The sequence below is a fragment of the Anoplopoma fimbria genome, chromosome 14 (assembly GCF_027596085.1).
Source record: "Anoplopoma fimbria isolate UVic2021 breed Golden Eagle Sablefish chromosome 14, Afim_UVic_2022, whole genome shotgun sequence".
NCBI lineage: Eukaryota > Metazoa > Chordata > Actinopteri > Perciformes > Anoplopomatidae > Anoplopoma > Anoplopoma fimbria.
The window spans coordinates 21,668,060-21,686,514 of record NC_072462.1 but is presented as its reverse complement, the minus strand read 5'-3'; the positions used below and the strand labels follow the sequence as shown (position 1 = coordinate 21,686,514).

The 18,455-nt window shown below is 41.1% G+C and overlaps 1 protein-coding gene across 1 annotated transcript in view; it reads right to left on the bottom strand.

The window, feature by feature from the left end:
• cacna1bb (calcium channel, voltage-dependent, N type, alpha 1B subunit, b) overlaps positions 1-16,498 on the bottom strand; it is a 151,631-nt gene extending 135,133 nt beyond the window's left edge. Inside the window, exons 1-4 of the mRNA XM_054612347.1 lie at positions 16,437-16,498; positions 11,779-12,060; positions 10,092-10,197; positions 7,191-7,330 (exon numbers count right to left, since the gene is read on the bottom strand). Coding sequence (XP_054468322.1) covers positions 7,191-7,330; positions 10,092-10,197; positions 11,779-12,060; positions 16,437-16,483 — 575 coding nt within the window. The 5' untranslated portion in view covers positions 16,484-16,498. The remainder of the gene's footprint in view (positions 1-7,190; positions 7,331-10,091; positions 10,198-11,778; positions 12,061-16,436) is intronic.
• Between the last annotated feature and the right edge of the window lie 1,957 nt (positions 16,499-18,455).

Sequence of the window (18,455 nt, the reverse complement as noted above, 5' to 3'; positions counted from 1 at the left end):
CGTGAGCGGGTAGAGAAGAAGCTGGCTGGGCTCCCACCCGCTGTTCAGGGCTGTCTTGCGAAGCCGCCCACAGACAGAGCAGAGCTGATATCAGTCTGCTTGCGATGCGGACTACATGGCATCAGCAGCACGGCCTCACAGAGCATGCAGTGTTCACTCACTGAAGGGGTTGCTAACTAGGCTAGGAGACGTGAAGCAGAACAGTCTGTACCAAGAACACAACCACCACATAGGCGTACACAAAAAAAACAAAAGAAACCTCAGAGCTGTCAGGTCACTGACCACATCTGTCAGTCACCGCACATGTTGAGAGAGGATCAATACCATCAGTGAGAGGAAAGCTCCATGATCAAACTGAATGAGAACACAAGCGTCTGGATTCATACTAACTTAAAGAAAAGGAAGGGAGTAGTAAGTTAATAAGAGATGGGCTTAATGTCTGTCAAATATGGGCATGTAAGTGAATAAGCATTGTCTGTCCATCCTTTGTTTCTAATACACACCCAGCAGTCAGAATGCAGCTGAGTGAAAATGTAGGGAAGAGTGTAGACATTTGTGTGAGATTGTCATAACTAGCATATTCATTCTTGAGTTATGGCCCAAAACTTGTTTTAGTGAAGTCACAATGACTTTTGACCACCAAATTACAATATATTTATCCTTGAATCCAAGTGGACGTTTTTACAAGTTTTTAAGAAATTTCTTCAAGGCATTCCTGAGATTTCACTAGAATGAGCCGACGAACAGACAAACTGAGAACAGAATGCCTCCAGCCATGCCTGTAAAAAACACTGCAGCCATGAGACATTATGTCTTCAGCTAGAGGCTCTGTGAGGCTGTACGTTTTATCAATACACACATGGTACTAAGGCACTGGGGTGCTAACATAGGCATGCTAACATGTTCACAATGACAATGCTAACATGTTGATGTTAAGCACCATTTCAGTCTAGCATTTTAGCACGCTAACATGCGCTTATTAGCACATAAAACAAAGTACAGCTGAGCCTGATGGGCGTGTCATTGGTTTTAGTATTTGGTCATAAATCTTAGTACAGCACAAATTTTAATTTTAATAATGGTACTTGAACAGTCAGTTATTACAAATCATCCTGAGGAGGACATGAGTGTCTATCAAATTGAAAGACACTCATGTCCTCACAAATAACAATCTCATGGTGGCAGTAAAGGTTAAAGTCAGTAGACTAGCAAAGTAGTAAAGATTCATGAAGACAGGGAATGCATGTAAACATTTCATGGCAGTCCATCCTGTCGTTGCTGAAATGTTTCAGTCTTGACCAAAGTTGCCGACAGACCAAGCAACAGCCTATCACTGCCATCCACAGAGCCATGCATGCTGCTACCATGGCTACAAGTATACAGAAACAGAGTCGATATGAGGTGCGAAGGAAGACCAGCTATGATGAGTGGATTCAATACTCAAATCAAATATGCTAAAATGCTAAGGTGCAGCAATGTACAGCACATACATTGACAAAGACACAAACCCTGTGACCTCAGCAAGGCTGGGACCGTCAGACCTCCATGATCAGACAGCAGCGTTTTGGCAGATGTTCAAAGGGAACATTTATTCATGCTGCCGGGTGCGGGCATAAGCTAAAGTGACCAGACCTCTGTAGTCTCAGTGACTATACTTTGAGGCCTCGTATTGTGATAGCCCGGTTGCCTGAGAGGCACATGAAAGGAAATGACAACTTTGAAGTCGACACAAGCGCCGACTCTCACCCGACCACTTACGGCCAAGACCAGTAAATCAAACATACAGATAAATAAATAAAAGCAACTGCCCTGGCTTTTGTTTCCCTGGAGCTGACAGTGGAATTATTGTTCTCAGTGACCCCACCAGCCTTAGATTGCGGTTGCCATAGTGTTTGCACGGGCAGTAAAAGGCTAGTTGTGGCTTTAGTCAATAACAGCAATCAAAGGCCAAGAGGCAGGGGAGGTTAAATGGAGAAACGGCTGGACCATTCAGATGTCACTGGCACACATCAACAAAAAAACATAAATGTATATATATATAGACATATACGGAAGTCCTGAGGAGCTAGTGAAAAAAAAATCTGGTGATCAAATTTTTAAGTCTCATCTAAATGGTTTTCTCTCCAGTGTTTATGACTTAAAGTGAGTAACTTTTAACTGGTTATGAAACAGTCAAATTCTAAACAGTTCAATCTTGAGTCCAGGTGGATATTTGTCCCAAATTTGAAGAAATTCTCTCCATTCCTAAGATATTGTGTTCATGAAAATGGACCAGACAGTCAATACAGGCTGTCTCCAAAAGAAAACAGCTGCCTCTGGCTTCTTCTAGAAAACCCTACCTGAATGACTCACAATCTCTAGATGTTCCCATTTGTAAAAGCATATATTTATGTGCATAAATGGTCCAGTCCTCAGATCTTAACCAAGCAACTTCAGGTTTAGTCTGGTTACAATGTTTCGGTCCTCAGAAGTTCATCAGGAAACTTGCGTGATTCTATTTTCTTTGTGTTTCGTGGCTATAAAAAATTCCGTAACCTGCTTATCCAGTTAAGGGTTGCAGGGTGCTGGAGCCGATCTCAGCTGTCAATGGGCGAAGGCAGGGTTCACCCTGGACAGGTCTCCAGTCTGTCACAGGGCTGACATATAGAGACAAACAACCATTCACACTCACATCCACACCTACGGGCAATTTAGAGTCTTCAATGAACCTAAGCTGCATGTCTTTGGACTGTGGGAGGAAGCCGGAGAACCCGGAGAGAACCCACGCTGACACGGGGAGAACATGCAAACTCCACACAGAAGGTTGTCCAGCCCGGGAATTGAACCCGGGCCCCTCTTGCTGCGAGGCGACAGTGCTAACCACTACACCACCATGCAGCCCCTAAATTGGGGTTCAACACACCATAATTCAACCTATTTATTCAGAACTTGCCTCCATCCTCTCTTGATAAAACCCCACCTTTTTCAAACTCCAGTCCCACAGACTGTCACAAAAGCTTTCTATTTTTGTGGTCTCCAAGCCCAAGCTAAGATACCCAGGTGATGTCACTTCAGCCTTTTTTTCTCTGACTCCAGACAAAGCTTCTTCAGAGCCACAGACAATATTAAAAACTGGCAATAAGGACTGTTTACTCCCTGTGGCCATGGTAGAAAACACTGTACATCACTTTTTTGGCTTGCTGAATAATGGCTACATTTCAAAAAGTAAGAAACCACATTTCTACACTCTTCCTCACTGTAAAGATAGTTTAGTCAGTTTCAGAAGGAACAACTTTCTGGTTACGGACTAAATTGACTCCTATTGAGTTCGGCCTATGAAATTAGAACAGATGTGTCATTAAATCACTCTCTTCTTGGATTTTTCAAAAATCTTATTTCCAGTCACTGAGTCATGATTCCTCCCATGCTTCATACTGGCAAATGTTATAAATGCTCCATAAAAGAAAATGGCTTTCAAAGTAGAGCAGATTTCTCACCCAGTCTCTTCATGTCACAGACGATGTCGTGCTCAGTGTGTGATTGGACGTGTCTGGCTCCTCATCAGGGCACAGTGTTCCTGGGCTGACCAGCTCAGTGTTCTATTGATTAGGCCTTTGGCAAACCGGGCAGATTTATTCTCTTATTAGGAGCTCCTGATGCCGTATCAGGACTGATTAAAGGTCTACCACTGCCTCCAGCTAAACTATCATTTAGATCCTTTCATTAGGACTGGATGGCTGTATCGCCATAATTATACCGAGGACTAAGCACTGGAATTGAACAGGCAGAGAACTAATATTGATTATTTGCTTATTGGAAAAAGAGTAAGATTCATAATTGACTTGTGTAAAATAAGATGATTATTAGAGCAGAACTGAAAATGTTTTAATTTCGAGCAAAGCAGGATTATTTATTCCCCCTCTGGTAGCAGAGCCACAATCAAATCTTCTCAGAGGACATCCTGAATTAGATTTCTGACCACCAAGATCAATAAAAAACCTCACCAGTCACTTTTGATTGATTAGCCAGCATTTATAAAATACTTTATATCAATCATTCATGCATTATGCCAGCCAATATACATAACATCCAACTGTAGTAGTGTTAATGTTCGTCTGTGGGTTTTTCCCTTACCGATTTCTCATTCGTTTGCTACTCAAAATCTTTTCATTAAGCTATCATTTCATCTTCTATACCACACTTATGTATAATATGATCAGTAGACCTTCGCTGCACACTGCTCATTCCCAAGTGTGCAGTAAAGTCTTTTAAATCCTCTTATCTTCACTTTGGGAGGCTGAACATCTGAGGACATGCTTAAAATGTCCCCTCTTCTTTTATCATTTGCCATCAGGACAATTTCTCAGAGGATCAGATCTAACCCACACTGCGACCCAGTGGGCCAAACCACATCCAGGGGTGATGTGATTGATTTCAAATTGACGTGGTCTCAGCCCCGGACACCTTCCGCCATCCCCCCTCCCTCCAGTCCCACAGGAGCATGTTGAGCACAAGCTAACGTACACGCAGAAACCCCCGATCACGCAGAGGCACATTATCTACTGTGGTTGCTCGGCAACCAAACAGAGACAGTCAGATTCTCAACATAACGGTTCATTTGTATCCAGCTGTGTCAGCAATGGGTAGCCAAAACTGAAGAGATATATCTCCGGCTATTTGAGAAGAAAAACTCTGAAACAAAAAGCTGATTTTAGATACATGACACCCTGTAAACAATAAAATATGGACACCTAGGTTATCTTATTTTCTGACAATGGCAAATGTAAATATCTTGGAACTAATCAGAACACACTCATGTTTCCAAGACGTGTATAAGCTTCTTTTTTATACCTCATAAAACAAAGCAACAAGCTAAGCACCACTGCTGTCAGATGCAGGAGGTGTATCTTGCTACATGAATATAGTGGAATTCAAGCCTTGTGCTACGTGTGACCTCAGCCTTACATTTAATGAACGCCTTCTTTCATCTTCCACACATGAGAAGGTATTGCAGGGGAACATTAAATTCAATCACAGCTCCGAACACAATCATCCCACTTATGTGCCATGTGAAAGAAAAGAAAAAAAGGCATCTCTGAACTGTTGATGTGCTGGCTACGGCTTGAATACAGAAGAAGATTTGAACACCAGCCATGTGAGTGTTAGCTTAAAATGCCTGATTGTAAATTGGAATGTTTGCTTACAAAAGGAATCCCTATCTCCCCTCTTTCTCTGGTTTTCTCATCATGTCAAACACTTGTGGTCACCGCTTCTCTGCAGTCTTTGTTTTGCTACTCATTCATTATTTACTTTGATTCATTTGTTTATGGCCTTTCTGAAATAGCCATTATTTCCATCACAAATCCAACCTGGACCTAATGCAGCACTATGCCAGAACAATATTTTTCTGCTCATAAATGTAACAAAGCAAGAGGAGCTTTTAGGGAACTTTCATGCTGTGAAGAGTGACACAGGGACATTTTACGAGTGGATTAATGGACTCCTTTTACATTGTTGTACTTTTATCTGGTTAAAATTCAAATGCTTCCTCCAGCAATGGGAGTTGGTAGTGAGTTGCTCAAAATTGATCAGTACTGATGGAGATTGCCAAGCTTCGTAGAGGAACCTCAAAGGTGGTGACTCTCGTGGAAGCCCCTCTATGTACTTTCATCCTTCATTCATTAAACATACTAAGGAGCAGGGGAGACACTTAAAAAGAACTGCCTATCTGAGTACTATCTGAGATATGGGACCGATATCCATAATAAGCTGTGAATCTACCAGACAATTTAGGGGTCCCTGTAGTAGGGAAGCGCCCAATCAGGATGCAATATCAGTTCGAAAAGGTGAGGTTGTCTTGCTATTCAGGTGCTTGTATGATTAAAATATATGACCTAAGTGCCTTTCCAGTGGGATAATACAGCAAAAAAGTATGTGTCCCATTTGGACAGAGACAAGTTGTGGTTAAATTCTAGTCACTAAAAGGGAGATAAATTATCGTCCACTAGGACAGGCAATCCTGTCAAGCAGAGCAACATTTCCAACCACAATAAATGTGTCATCTTGTGTGTTTACAATACTCCACCACACAGATGGTTATGTAATTAAAATGGTTGGGAGCTTGACTCCTGTCTCTTTGAGGAAATAAGAAAATAGAAAAAAATAAATGAACTCTTCTACTGATGCCAGGCACATACAATCTGTAGTTAGAAGAACGCAGGAGGTGGAATGACTGAAAGTTTGAACAAACATATGAAAGCTTATTAAGAGCTCACTTGAAATAAACTCCTTACTCTAACAACCTTCTGCTGACAATCTTTGCTTCTCATACTGCCTTCCAGACGAAGCTTCAGTGCTGCCTAAATTGAAATCCCAGCAGTAATCTCCCAAAACCATTGACTTGTCCGTTGCTCTTTCATTGACTTTTCAGGACTCCTTTCTAGTAATAAGAAACAGAGGCCATTACAAGTCTCCAAACACCCAGTGTCTGACAGCTCCCCTGCTGTGCAGCCACTCTTGTCCAAGCCCCACTAAGAGCTGCTCAAGAAGAACTATAAAAGCATCTGTCACAGACCTCTGGGGTCCACTTAGTCAACACTTAGCAGTGTCGACATAAACGTATTCCTGAAACACATATATCCAATCCAAAACTTTGTATATATTGTACTTTACGCTGGTGGTGGTAAGGCGTTCGAGTTGTGCTGGGCAGTGTAGTGGTACTGTTGGGACTAAAGTTTCTGAATTTCTTAATCATAAAACTGAATAGTGAATTATCATCAACTGCATGCGTGTATTACACTGTATAGCCAAAGACATGTGGACACCCAAACATAACACCTAAATGTGATTGTTGAACATTCTCAAACCACAGGTGTTAGGGCTCTGCGCAGGCCAGTCAGGTTCAACCACATCAAACTGGACACAAATAATGTGCACTGGGTTATTGTTGCCACAAAGTTGTAAGCGATAAAGTATGTGTCCATGTAGTGTAGCCAAGCAACAGTGTTAAAATCAAGGAGAAAAATGGAAAAGCAAAAGCAACAAATGTTGATGTATGTGAATAACTTAAAAGGATGCTTGTAGGCAGATGATCTAAGTGGAAGAAGGTGATTCCACTACACTCTCTCTCAAGGCGCTCACAGATACACACAAAAGAAGCCACTCTCTCACTTGTGACTCCCATTTCAAGCTGAGCGGAGCGAGGGACTCACCCCGTGAGGACGACCACGAAGTCCATTACATTCCAGCCGTTGCGGAGGTAGGAGCCTTTGTGAAATGCAAAGCCCAGGGCGATGATCTTAATGGCAGCCTCGAAACAGAATATTCCAATAAAGTAGGGCTCTGTGTCGTCCTACAGGGAGACAGGGAGAGGATGAGAGTGACAGAGGAAGATCCTTTTGTTAGAGGTAAAAGAGTGGTTAATGAAGCTTCATTTGAAAGAGATGGGGGTAAGTAAAGGAATGGAAGAAAGATGGCTCCTTTCACTTCTTGCAGCAGCATGAACAGAAGTAAAAGGAAGTGGAGCCCACTTCTTTGGATGAATAGAGAGTAAATACAGTGAAAACAAATATTCACAAACACAGTATGATCTTAAGGGCAATGGTAAATCAATTGAGCTTCAGGCTTGCTCATTCAATGCATTAAAACATATTAAATAAACTATTTAACTTCAATTGATTATAACAAATTTAAGATAAGGGTTAAGGTCCATTTGTGCCCCATTGTCACATCAGAGAAGTTGATTGGGTCGGTTAAAAAGGGAGCAGAGGAGCTCTCCGGCTGGCCGTTGGGATGACCAAGCCAACCAGAGTGCTACATGAGCAATGATTGAAGTGGAAAAAAATAAGTGTCAGTACTCCCTTCTTTCACATGTTGGTGTATATCGGCCGGTAGCAGCAAATCAGTCTGAATTTGATCTGAATTTCTACGGTGAATAAAAGATACTAAGAGATATTTTTGATGTTCACAACATAAATTTAGTCATGTAATCAAGGGCGCTGTAAGTAGGGTGTTCAGAAGTGCAAGGGTTGTTGTGCGAGCTAAAAGGCATGTGGGGGCCTTTGGGCACTAGTGGGGAATTTGGGCCACCTAGGTTGGAATTTGGGCAAACCAAGAGGAAACTCGGGCTGTTCAATTGCCCCTCTGGTGTGACGTTTAGGTAAAAATAAAGTATGGAAGTGGGAGGAATTTAGGGACCACTAGGGACCACTAGGGGCATGTGGGTGGACCAGCCGGATATTAAGTCCAAACACGGGGGTAACTAAAGAGGAACTTAGGGCACTCAAGCGCCGTTTTGGCATGTTATTGTGCAAAAATGAATCATGGAATTGGCAGGCACTTGTACAAAGGTACTTGTGGGGCCTCTTGTTCCAAACATAGGGGTAGAATTAGGCAGTTGGGCCAACCAGAAGGGCATATGTACAGATCAGAGGGGTACTAGGGCCATGGAATAATGGAAATGGGCGGTACATGGAGTGACCAGAGGGGGACTTGTGCTGCTCAAGTGTAAAATTAGGGCAAATCAGAAGCACAACATTATCCCAATATGAAAAGGACATTCCTGTTTGAAAGGGCACTTTAGCACTGAGAGCATATGCACAACACACATGACTGGACATGATTGATTAGGACCCTCTGCGTTATTCCCTAAAAGCGTCAAACAACACAGTCACAGTTTGATGTGGCTAGTAGAACCCTGGGCCTTGCTGTAAGTAAGGGAGATAAATCAGGCACGTATGACATGACACTTTTTCCTTTGCCTCCATTAATGTCTGCTCGAGCCCGGGGCGATGCAGAGGGCATGAGCAGAAGATATCTCACGCCTACACTAACGCTCGCTCCCCCTCGATTTTTCTCTACCTCGCTGCTAGCATACCACAACCTGACAGATATTGTCCCCAACCCCCAGCATCACACAGCTTCCAACATAAACAATCATGTAAAAGCAGTGTGACAGGCCCGAGCACGATAAGAAATGTGACCTTTTCTACAAAACTGGCTGACTACAGTGAACATCCAGAGATTATCTGTGGAGGTGAGTGGCTGTATACTGAAGGCTGTGGTGGTAAAATAATGACAGTTTGTTGTTGTTGTTGTTGAGAAGAAGATAAATTGTTTGTGGCCAATAGGAGCCTGCAACATTTCAACAAAGAAAAGCATTGAATGTGTCCGACAGTTAGTCATTTTGGCATGCTCTACAAACACAATATTCATAGACAAAACAATTGAATGTGTTATGTAATGACAGGGCCAGAGGGCTGCCTGGATAAATGTCTGTAATAGTAGCTTGTTAACATCTATAATACATACATCTAAAATACTCCTGAATTATGAATACACTTTAAGAAAACGGCTGGGGAAATCCCCAAGGATCATGGAGCTAAAATCCAGCAATGGATCCAAAATACTCTTACTGAATAGCTTCTGTCGTCGCCTCCACTTACAGCACGCCTCCTACTCTGTTGACAGAGCTTCATAAATAATAGCTGATCCCTTGTACTAATTAAAAGGCTTCTCGTTGTATTACATCCTCGAGGTGGAGGAGGCAGGGAGGGGATGCTTGTTTTCTCCTTTGTGTAGCCACTCCAATCACTTTCTCAGGTGCTGAATGATACCTTTTAGTTTTCCTAGTTGTAACATCTTCACTAGATAATTCAAAACGGGAGCAGGTGGTTGAATTTAAGAGAAATTCTGTGACTTTTTCACATCAAGCTGTTGCTCTTTGTAACACTCTCTGGCTCTCTATTTAAAGACAAACTCCCCTGAGCTACAACACCCTCATGAACAAGCGAAGCAAAGTGCTGAACCATGAAGCTGCGTGCCATTCAGTGTGTTTGTTATTTTTTCCCTGGTACACAGGGCGGGATATGCGTCTTGACCTCCCACTGCAACAGTCTCTTTGGTTTCTCTCTGATACTGGTTAGCTATGAGTCATTGGAGGGGGCGGGGGTGCTGGGGGAACAGGCTAGATCACTGAGAGGTTCTGCTGACTTACAAGAGACAAACACTGTTAACTGATTAGCGGATTTTACTACTCTCCATATCTGTGTGACTGGCTGTTGACAAGCTCTTTGTCTAAAGGAAGTGACCTCAGGCCCAATGGAAGCACTTACCAGGCGTTCTGACATGGGTGTCTTGTCGCTGGCAGGCAGATGCTGCTCCAGGGCCAAGACGATGCAGTTGGCGATAATTGTAGCGAGGATCATGTACTCAAATGGAGTGAGAGAGTTAAGGAGTAGAGAAAGTTGCATTCATTTCATTTCACAGCTGAATCATTAAATTATACATTTTCTTATATAATTCTGTTTCAAACAGGATCAATGTGTTTACCAGTGGTACAATAAGTAACTAATCAACGTTGTTAACCCATCTCAGTCTAATACAATCTGGGTGCCTCACATTGTCAGATAACATTAAATTGTACTGAAAATAAAATGATCCTGCATGCTGCTGTATGAAAACTACCATTGAACTCTAATTTGGACGTATTCGGTCCACTAAAGCATAAACCTTCCATCAGGCTCTGGTTGAAGGCTTTCTAGAGAGAAAGCATCCTATACATGCACTCGTGATCTTTCCAGATGGTTGACCATTTCCAACCACTTTCAATGGTTGGCTCATTCTGCAATCCATTTTCACTGGGTCATTGCCCGCGGGTCAGGGCCTATTGAGAGCCTATGAATCGCGAGGGACTAGGGAGCTTATGACCATTATAGCCAAGATGTAGAATTAGTACTCATAAGACACCCTGATTATACAACAAGAACACTGTTTTCATGGCAGTGAGTTTTAATAGGAAATGGAAATAATGGCTATTTTTAATGTTTCAGCTTTCATTTTCAGTCAGTGTGGGGGGTTTTTTGTAGTAGGGAGGTTCAACACGTATCAGCTCATACATGGCACGGATGAATTAAAGCCATTGTTATTCTTTTACAGCTGATGCTGTTCTCACTGTCACCCACAGTGAAGATCCAGTCACTTCTTGCGTTTGTCAAACAAGCTCTGGCTTTCCAACCTCAGCCATTTCACAGCTGAAAGATACTTATTTTAACGAGTCATTTAATCAAATTTTCCTCATTGAAATGTGGATATGCTTACAACGGCACAAATAACTTTAAATTATTTCACTTGTTTTCAATCCAAATCACCTGTTTCTAGACCTAAACTACATGAACTGCTTTCAAACCTTTTCATATCAATGCAAAAAAAAGCTAATTTGTTTTCAGACCAAATAACATGTTTCAAGGCGTTTCTTGTATTAAATGTAATTGTGCAATTGTTGCTGTAGATGTAACCTTATTACAACATTGTTAAACTTTCCTCTTTTGAAATAGATGAAACCCTCCCAGACACATGCTAAATAATGTCAACTGGCAGAACATTTCCCTTATTCTAGGAGAGAACATACTTAGGATTTGTAGGGTGACCATGACTCGCTGAAGTGGACATTTTTGGCAGGGTTGGGCGACTTCAGCACCATGGAGAGGGCTCCCAACGAAGACAACGGGGCGGTGCTGAAACCCAGAACCTACAGTCTCTTTTTTTATGCCAGAACAAACTCCGTATTCCCTCAATAAACATATGTGTGGCGTGTTGAACACCGATAAGAAGCGCACAAGAATAAAGAACTGTAGCAGCTGCTCCACAGTGTGAACACAGCATCTAATTCAACAGAAATCCTAAAGTGAGAGCACAGAATGTAATCCACATCAGCACCTAAACACTTGACTAAAAGGCCTGCGAGGGTGGTTTGTGGACAGGGAGGTTAGGGACTACAGGCTGCTGGTCAGGAAAGGATATGGCCACTCTGTTATTCGCTTTGCATACTTCCTGATGAGGTTGTCCTCCCGGAAGATGAAGAGGGAGCGGTTGACCGTGAGGCAGTTTTGTTTGACAGGGTTCGGGTTGTAGATGGCCATTGTCCGGGCTCTCTGGGCCATCGACTGCTTGTACACCCTCTGGCCACCCGGAGCGCCACCTCCCCGGGCACCCCCTCTGCCGGCGCCCGGTCCTCCTCTCCCTCCGCCACTGCCTGCACCTCCTCCATAGCGGGTGGGCAGATCTTCTGAGAATCGAGCCATTCTGGAAACGCACAGATCCAAAGGGGTAAATCCAAACTGGTGTCAGTGGAAATGGAGGAGAGACGCATCACAACAAACACACTTCATCCAAACCACAGCTTAGCAGAGTGGACACAAAGCAATGCGTTTTTTTGGATGATGGAGAAGAAGAAAAAATGAAATAAGGTGGCCTCATAGAAAACCATGTTCTCTTGATCCTTTGCATTCATTCATCTTCAGAGAAATTAAACTGAAAAGTTTAATAAAGCACTTCAGCTGTGCAATATGTCACTTCTCTCAGGCTGTTGCATCCATACCAGCCTGGCTCTCAGTGGAGGAAGAAAAAAAGAAAATCACGGTGAAATGAAACCAGATCGCCTTGTCTGTGTCCAGAACCCTGACAGCATCGTGTCAGCATCCACACACCAGTTGAAACGTTCAGGTGCGTCAGAATAAAACACTGAGGTTATGTTCCTCCGTTTTCTTCTCTCAGCTGAGAGAAAAAAGGAAGATAAGCCAATCCAAGTTCTGAGATTTCTGCCTGATCGCTCCCTGTATGCGGGCTGAAGGCTATATAGCGAGTCCTCGGTGGAATAAGGAAGAGAACATGTGACCAAAACGGGCCAATCGGTGGTTCGAGCGCACAGACGCGCTCACAGTCTGTTGGCTGGTTATAAAGAGACTGGACAACTTACTGTAGTTCACTAATCAACCTTTCAACAGGGAAACATGTTGTCTGTACAGATGATGGCAGCTCTCTAAAGATCTTGCAATGCAAAGAAAATTTAAAAAAATCTAGCAAGTGCATGCATTACATTACATTACATTACAGTCATTTAGCTTATTAATATTATTAAATAACTTATTAATGTGCTGCAAAGAAAAAGTGGAACTTGACATTTTTTCTTGCTGAATGACACACAAACACACACACGCAGTCTACTGAGTGACCAGGAAATCAGGAACACCTGTTTGATGTAGTGCAAAGATATACAGGAGACCTTACCTCAAGCTGAAATATAAACATTTTTTGTTAAAATATGATAATTACTGATATTTGTTTCATCTGCATGATGGAGTGTTGTTGAACATTAACGATGGTACTTTAAATTTCCTCTAAAATAACTTATTAATGTGCTGCAAAGAAAAAGTGGAACTTGACATTTTTTCTTTATAAATAACTTGAGCAGACTTGCTTTCCTGTTTTCATTTGGGACTATTTTTGGGGTAAAAAGTAGATCCATTGAAAACTGATGATGGGTTCAGATGATTTAGGGGCATTGTTTTCTAAAGAAAAAAAGAATAAAGACATTGGAGCTTAATTTTTCAATGCTTCAATGAAAACCCATTCTCCTCCATTGTATTAAGCAAAAGGCAAACATTTTAGACAGGTATCTTAACATATCAACAGATACATTACATTACAGTCATTTAGCAGACGCTTTTATCCAAAGCGACTTACAGGAAGTGTATTCAACATAGGTATTCAAGAGAACTACTAGTCACCAGAAGTCATAAGTGCATCTCCTTTCTTAAACAAGCATCTTAAAGCATAAACCAGAGCAAAAGTATAGTGCAGAGGCAGATTACTACGAAAACAATAATTGCAAAGATCAGATTTTTTTTTTCTCAGTCAATGTAAATGAAATGACACTTTATGTATGGAAATAATGTTAGCATACCTACCTTGTTGACAGAATCAGACACTTTCCTTCGGATTAAAATGCATAAGGTATACGTGAAAACTAACAATAGTATGTGAATCTAAACCAGTAGTAGCCACATTGTCTTAATTCTATATTTTACCATTACATTTTGTTTGAATTAGTTTTACTTGACCTTGTTGTTTAGGGTTCCTTCAGAGCGTACTGCTATATGCTTAAAAATCTATATCAAACAATAATAATAGTAATATTATTAATGAAAAATCTTCCCATTTATTTCCTTCTTTTCTTTTTACCTCATTAAAAGCCAGAAGGTAGAAACTATTAAACTGACAACCCTTCAATAGAACTTGCACATTTGATGAATGTGACAAAATATACAAATTGGCCAAAAAGCATTATTATTTTGCAGAAAAAGGAAAACATTTGTAAATAGGCTACGCATTAATGTTGTTTGCAGAAAGAACAAAGAAATATTAATCCTACATAGTGATGTTTGGGGTCAGTTATAAGTTAAGTGCTGCCTCCATACATTGTGCAAAATCCATTGAATTTAACCAGAAAGCACACTGGGGTTATTAGTGTCCACAGCCAGTGCCTCCCAGAATAAGCTCATCATTAACACAGAAGCTCCACAGAGTTGTCTTATCTCCTCTGTAATTTTGTATATCTACTGGTACAATGACACGAAACAAAAACGATGATGTATACTTTACATGCAGATGATATGACCTTTGTTGGCATGAACCATGTGACTGCTCTACAGGCCTGGCGTCAGCAAAGTGCACTGGAGCTCTGCTCGAAACAGTACTTTGCAGGTTACTTTCAGGTATTTAGGAATATTCCAAATTTAAATTCAATTTAAAGAAACATATACAACATATTTATTTCTTTAAATGACTTAGTCTATAGCTCTCTCATTGACAGTCTTATGTCAGACAGTATCACTGCATGCAGTTATTGTTTGTCTATTTAATTTTGGTGTATTGTATTTTATTACTGAGACTAAACGGTCAGTGTTGTCATGGGGTGTGTGCGTACAGTTTAATGTACTATACTATTTTTGATTATGTCAGTAGTAAGTTGTTTATCATTGGCAGGAAATAAACAAGCCATGTGTATGGGGGCTACAGGGATTCACAGACGCTATAAATTTAGTTCGTAGGCTGTTGAGACAAACGTTAATTACCGCTGGGAACGTTTTCACTGTGCCGTTTACTGGAGATGATGGTTATGCTTTCCAAATTAGATTTAGAAAAGGAATTAAAATGCGACATCAAAACTTTTCACTCGGGCACTTCGATTTAAAGCTTGTATTTGTTTTCACTAAGCAGTTTCCATTTCCTGTCTTTTTTCTCCAAGAGCCACAATATGATGGTTCATATAATAGTAGACAATAGGCTCATTTTCAAAAATGTTTCTGTTTGTAGGGTATTCAATCAAATGTTTTCAAATGTATGTGTACACACAAACATTACACTATATATGAAAGGTATGTGGGCAGTGGTGTTAGATATGTAAACACTGATACTGTGCTGTCAATCATTTTGAGACTTTCAAACGGAAGATGATTCAATTTGTGGTAAAACTACGTGATGCCATTCATTCATGAACATGTGTGAAGTATGACTAACACCTACAGCACAATATCCGACCAATCTTCAAACCTTAATGTGAATGCATTTGTTGTTTGCCCTACATGTTCAATCCAATGAACCAACTGCACACAAGACAAAACTAGTTGTTGACTTAATCACATCCAGAGTCCAATTATAAATGGATTAAGTTTTGTGCCGTTTCTGCTCTTCTTGAAAAATATCAAATTTAGCTCTCAGCTTCATCATCTGCAGATTTATCATGAACACAGATGCTCTAAATACGGCTGAGGAGCCACCTAGTGGTTCAGTAAATGTACTGCAGAAAGAAAATTAAAGAGTTGATGTATCAACTTTTGTGGTGATATTACTGAATAAACTGTTAATGTAGAAATAATAATGCTCCATTTTTAACAACTACCCAACTGAAAATATCTAGAGAACTGGAGTTATTCTATTATAAACAGTATAAACAAATATACCAAAAAGACCAATGTTTGTATACAAATTGAATGTCTAGCTGGACAAAGAGGGGCGGCTACCCTCGGCTCAATGAGAACTCCATTGGCCCCCAAAGGCTCTGGGCTTGCTTTGTCACTGTCAACTAATTTAATTTAAAATGTGTTTGGGAAAATAAACCACTAAAGCACAAGATGCTGTATAATGACTGTGGTTTCTAATTGGCTTTAATTTCCTCACAATACAAGGGCTCTTAGCTTAGCCTAGGTGGGTTCTGCTTCATTCATTCATCTTGGGGCCTCCTATTGAAGAAGTTCCCTGTGTCAAATCTAGTTTATTTCCCTTCATCATTTCAGTGTTGTTCTTATTACCTTCCTGAATTATTGTGTTAAACCTAATTATCACACAGTAAGTTTTGGGCCACATACAGTATTTCATTCCCTGGAACCACCTTGGTTATTAGGGGCCTTGCAGTTGAGTAACCCACCATCAACTGATGATTACCATTCTTATTATTTAATCTCACCAACCCCTTTCAGTATCCATTTGTACGTTTTATTATTTCAATTGCTTAAATTTTCCTTAAGGTTATTTAAATGCAAGAGTTTAACTTTTTTTAATATATAATTAAGAAGTTGTTCTTTTTAACATATAGTTTAAATGTTAGTACAGTGACTCACCCGCGGGGCCATGGCGTGCTGTTCAGGGTTTCGTGCTTCCTGACCATCTGGCGCAGACCGTCTCTCCTTCCCTCTCTGCTCAGCCCGTCCACGTGTAAAACTGAGTCATACTTCTGCACGGTGTCGGTGTCGGTGTCAACGGCGGCTCTCCATGACGGTCCCTCCGGGTCTGCCCCCTCGACCAGCCCCGGCTCCTCCTCCTCATCCTCCTCATCCTCATCCCCGCGCTTCTCAACGGGACGGCCGCTGCTGTCGGGTGACGGAGCCCAGGTATCCTCGTACTCCGGCCCCAGGGTGAGCTTCCTCCAGGAGCCCAACGTTGCTGCGCGTACCGCTGGTGATGGGACATAGTGCCATTTCTAATTAACATGCCCAATTTTACATGTTGTACAATATAGAAAAAGAACTACAGTAAAAACATGTAGTGCTAAAAAGGAATTGTGCTAACCTCATTATGTTGCAAACAATTAAACATTATATCTGCATGGCTATGGTTGGAAGTTTTTTTTCTCTCCTTTAACTGAGTTTTAATCTATTTAAATGCTTAGTTAAAAGTTATCAAAAAGTGCTTTCTCACCAATATGGTCTTCGTTTCAGCCCAAATAGGCCTTTTTTTCACAAACATGTTGGTAGGTCACAGTAGGTAAAGCACAGGTGTAATTAATAAGTAATAATGACTGAATGACATATAGCTGCTTCCGTTTCAGGGTCCTAGTGTCACTGTGTTTGCTCACCTTCACACTGCCCTGGCTTAGGCCCATTGGGACAGTGTAGATGTTATATAAGAGTCAAAAGTCAAAATATCTGAAAAAGTCACAATTTATTGGTATTGCTTATTCCCACAAAATGATTAGAATCTGTGATTATGTCAACCTCTCTTACACCTTAATTAACATGAAAAGTAAATGAAAAATTATGTTTTTTTATGCTTTTCTACCCTGTTATTATATTGTTTATTGTATGATCCCGAGGGGAGGCCATGACTGTCAGTTTGGCCCAGAGGTCTGCCTCAACTCAGATTTTGCTACCCTAATGGTTAACCATTCAATAAAGAAATGTAAATAAATGCAAACAAAGGCGATAAGAACCAGAATGAACATACCATAAACCACCGTGGATCGTCTCTCTGCCCATCTGGAGTTGTAAGGAAGTGATCTCTTCATATCTGCTCTCCAGGATTACTTGAATAAATCCAATTTAAAAGTGGAATAAAGCAACAATTTGACCATCACCCAGTTCATGTATGTATGTCTGCCCCGCAGGAGGCACAAGTGCAGGGGCTCCAGCAAAGACAAAAAAAAAAAAAGTTTCTCCCACCTTGGAATGCGGAAAGGCTGCTTCCTGTCCTGCCAGTTAAGGACCTTGTTATCAGACCAACCGTCTTCAATGCTCAAGGAGAAATTTCTCTGATTCAATTATCGGCTCTGTTTTTCGCTGTCCGCCCCGGTAACCAGGAAGGGAGCAATCATCGGCCAGTTTATGAGACCTAAAAGGCCTGCAGATGTTACAGCTACTCACTTCCTGCTGTGCTCTCGTTCTTTACATTGATAATACAGGGGGCATTTTGAATTCAAATCCACTGGGTGTTTGTTTCTACAACAGCTGATTAGATTCCTGTTTCTACAGCGTTCTTCTCTGACTTAGTTTAGTTGCAGCTGTGGAAAAGAACTAAGTAGATTGCACTGCATTAATGTGAAAGCATTGTACATTACTTGAATATTTCTGTTATAACAGACATTCTCCTCCTCAGCTGTTTTGTTGTTATTGCTGCTGTGCTTACTTGTGGCTTTGTAGATTACGTTTTTAAAAATGTCATATATATATATATATATATATATGCTTTTTCATGCGCTCAGATTTGTTGAGCTTTAGGCCAGACTGAATATTAAACAAAAACTCAATGGACTACGTTGGAATTTTGGCTCACAGTCAATTCAATTTACCAATTACCTAAAAAACTAATGACATTAGCCACAGCTGTACGTTGTGTTTAGTGCTAAGTGGCAAATGGTAACATGC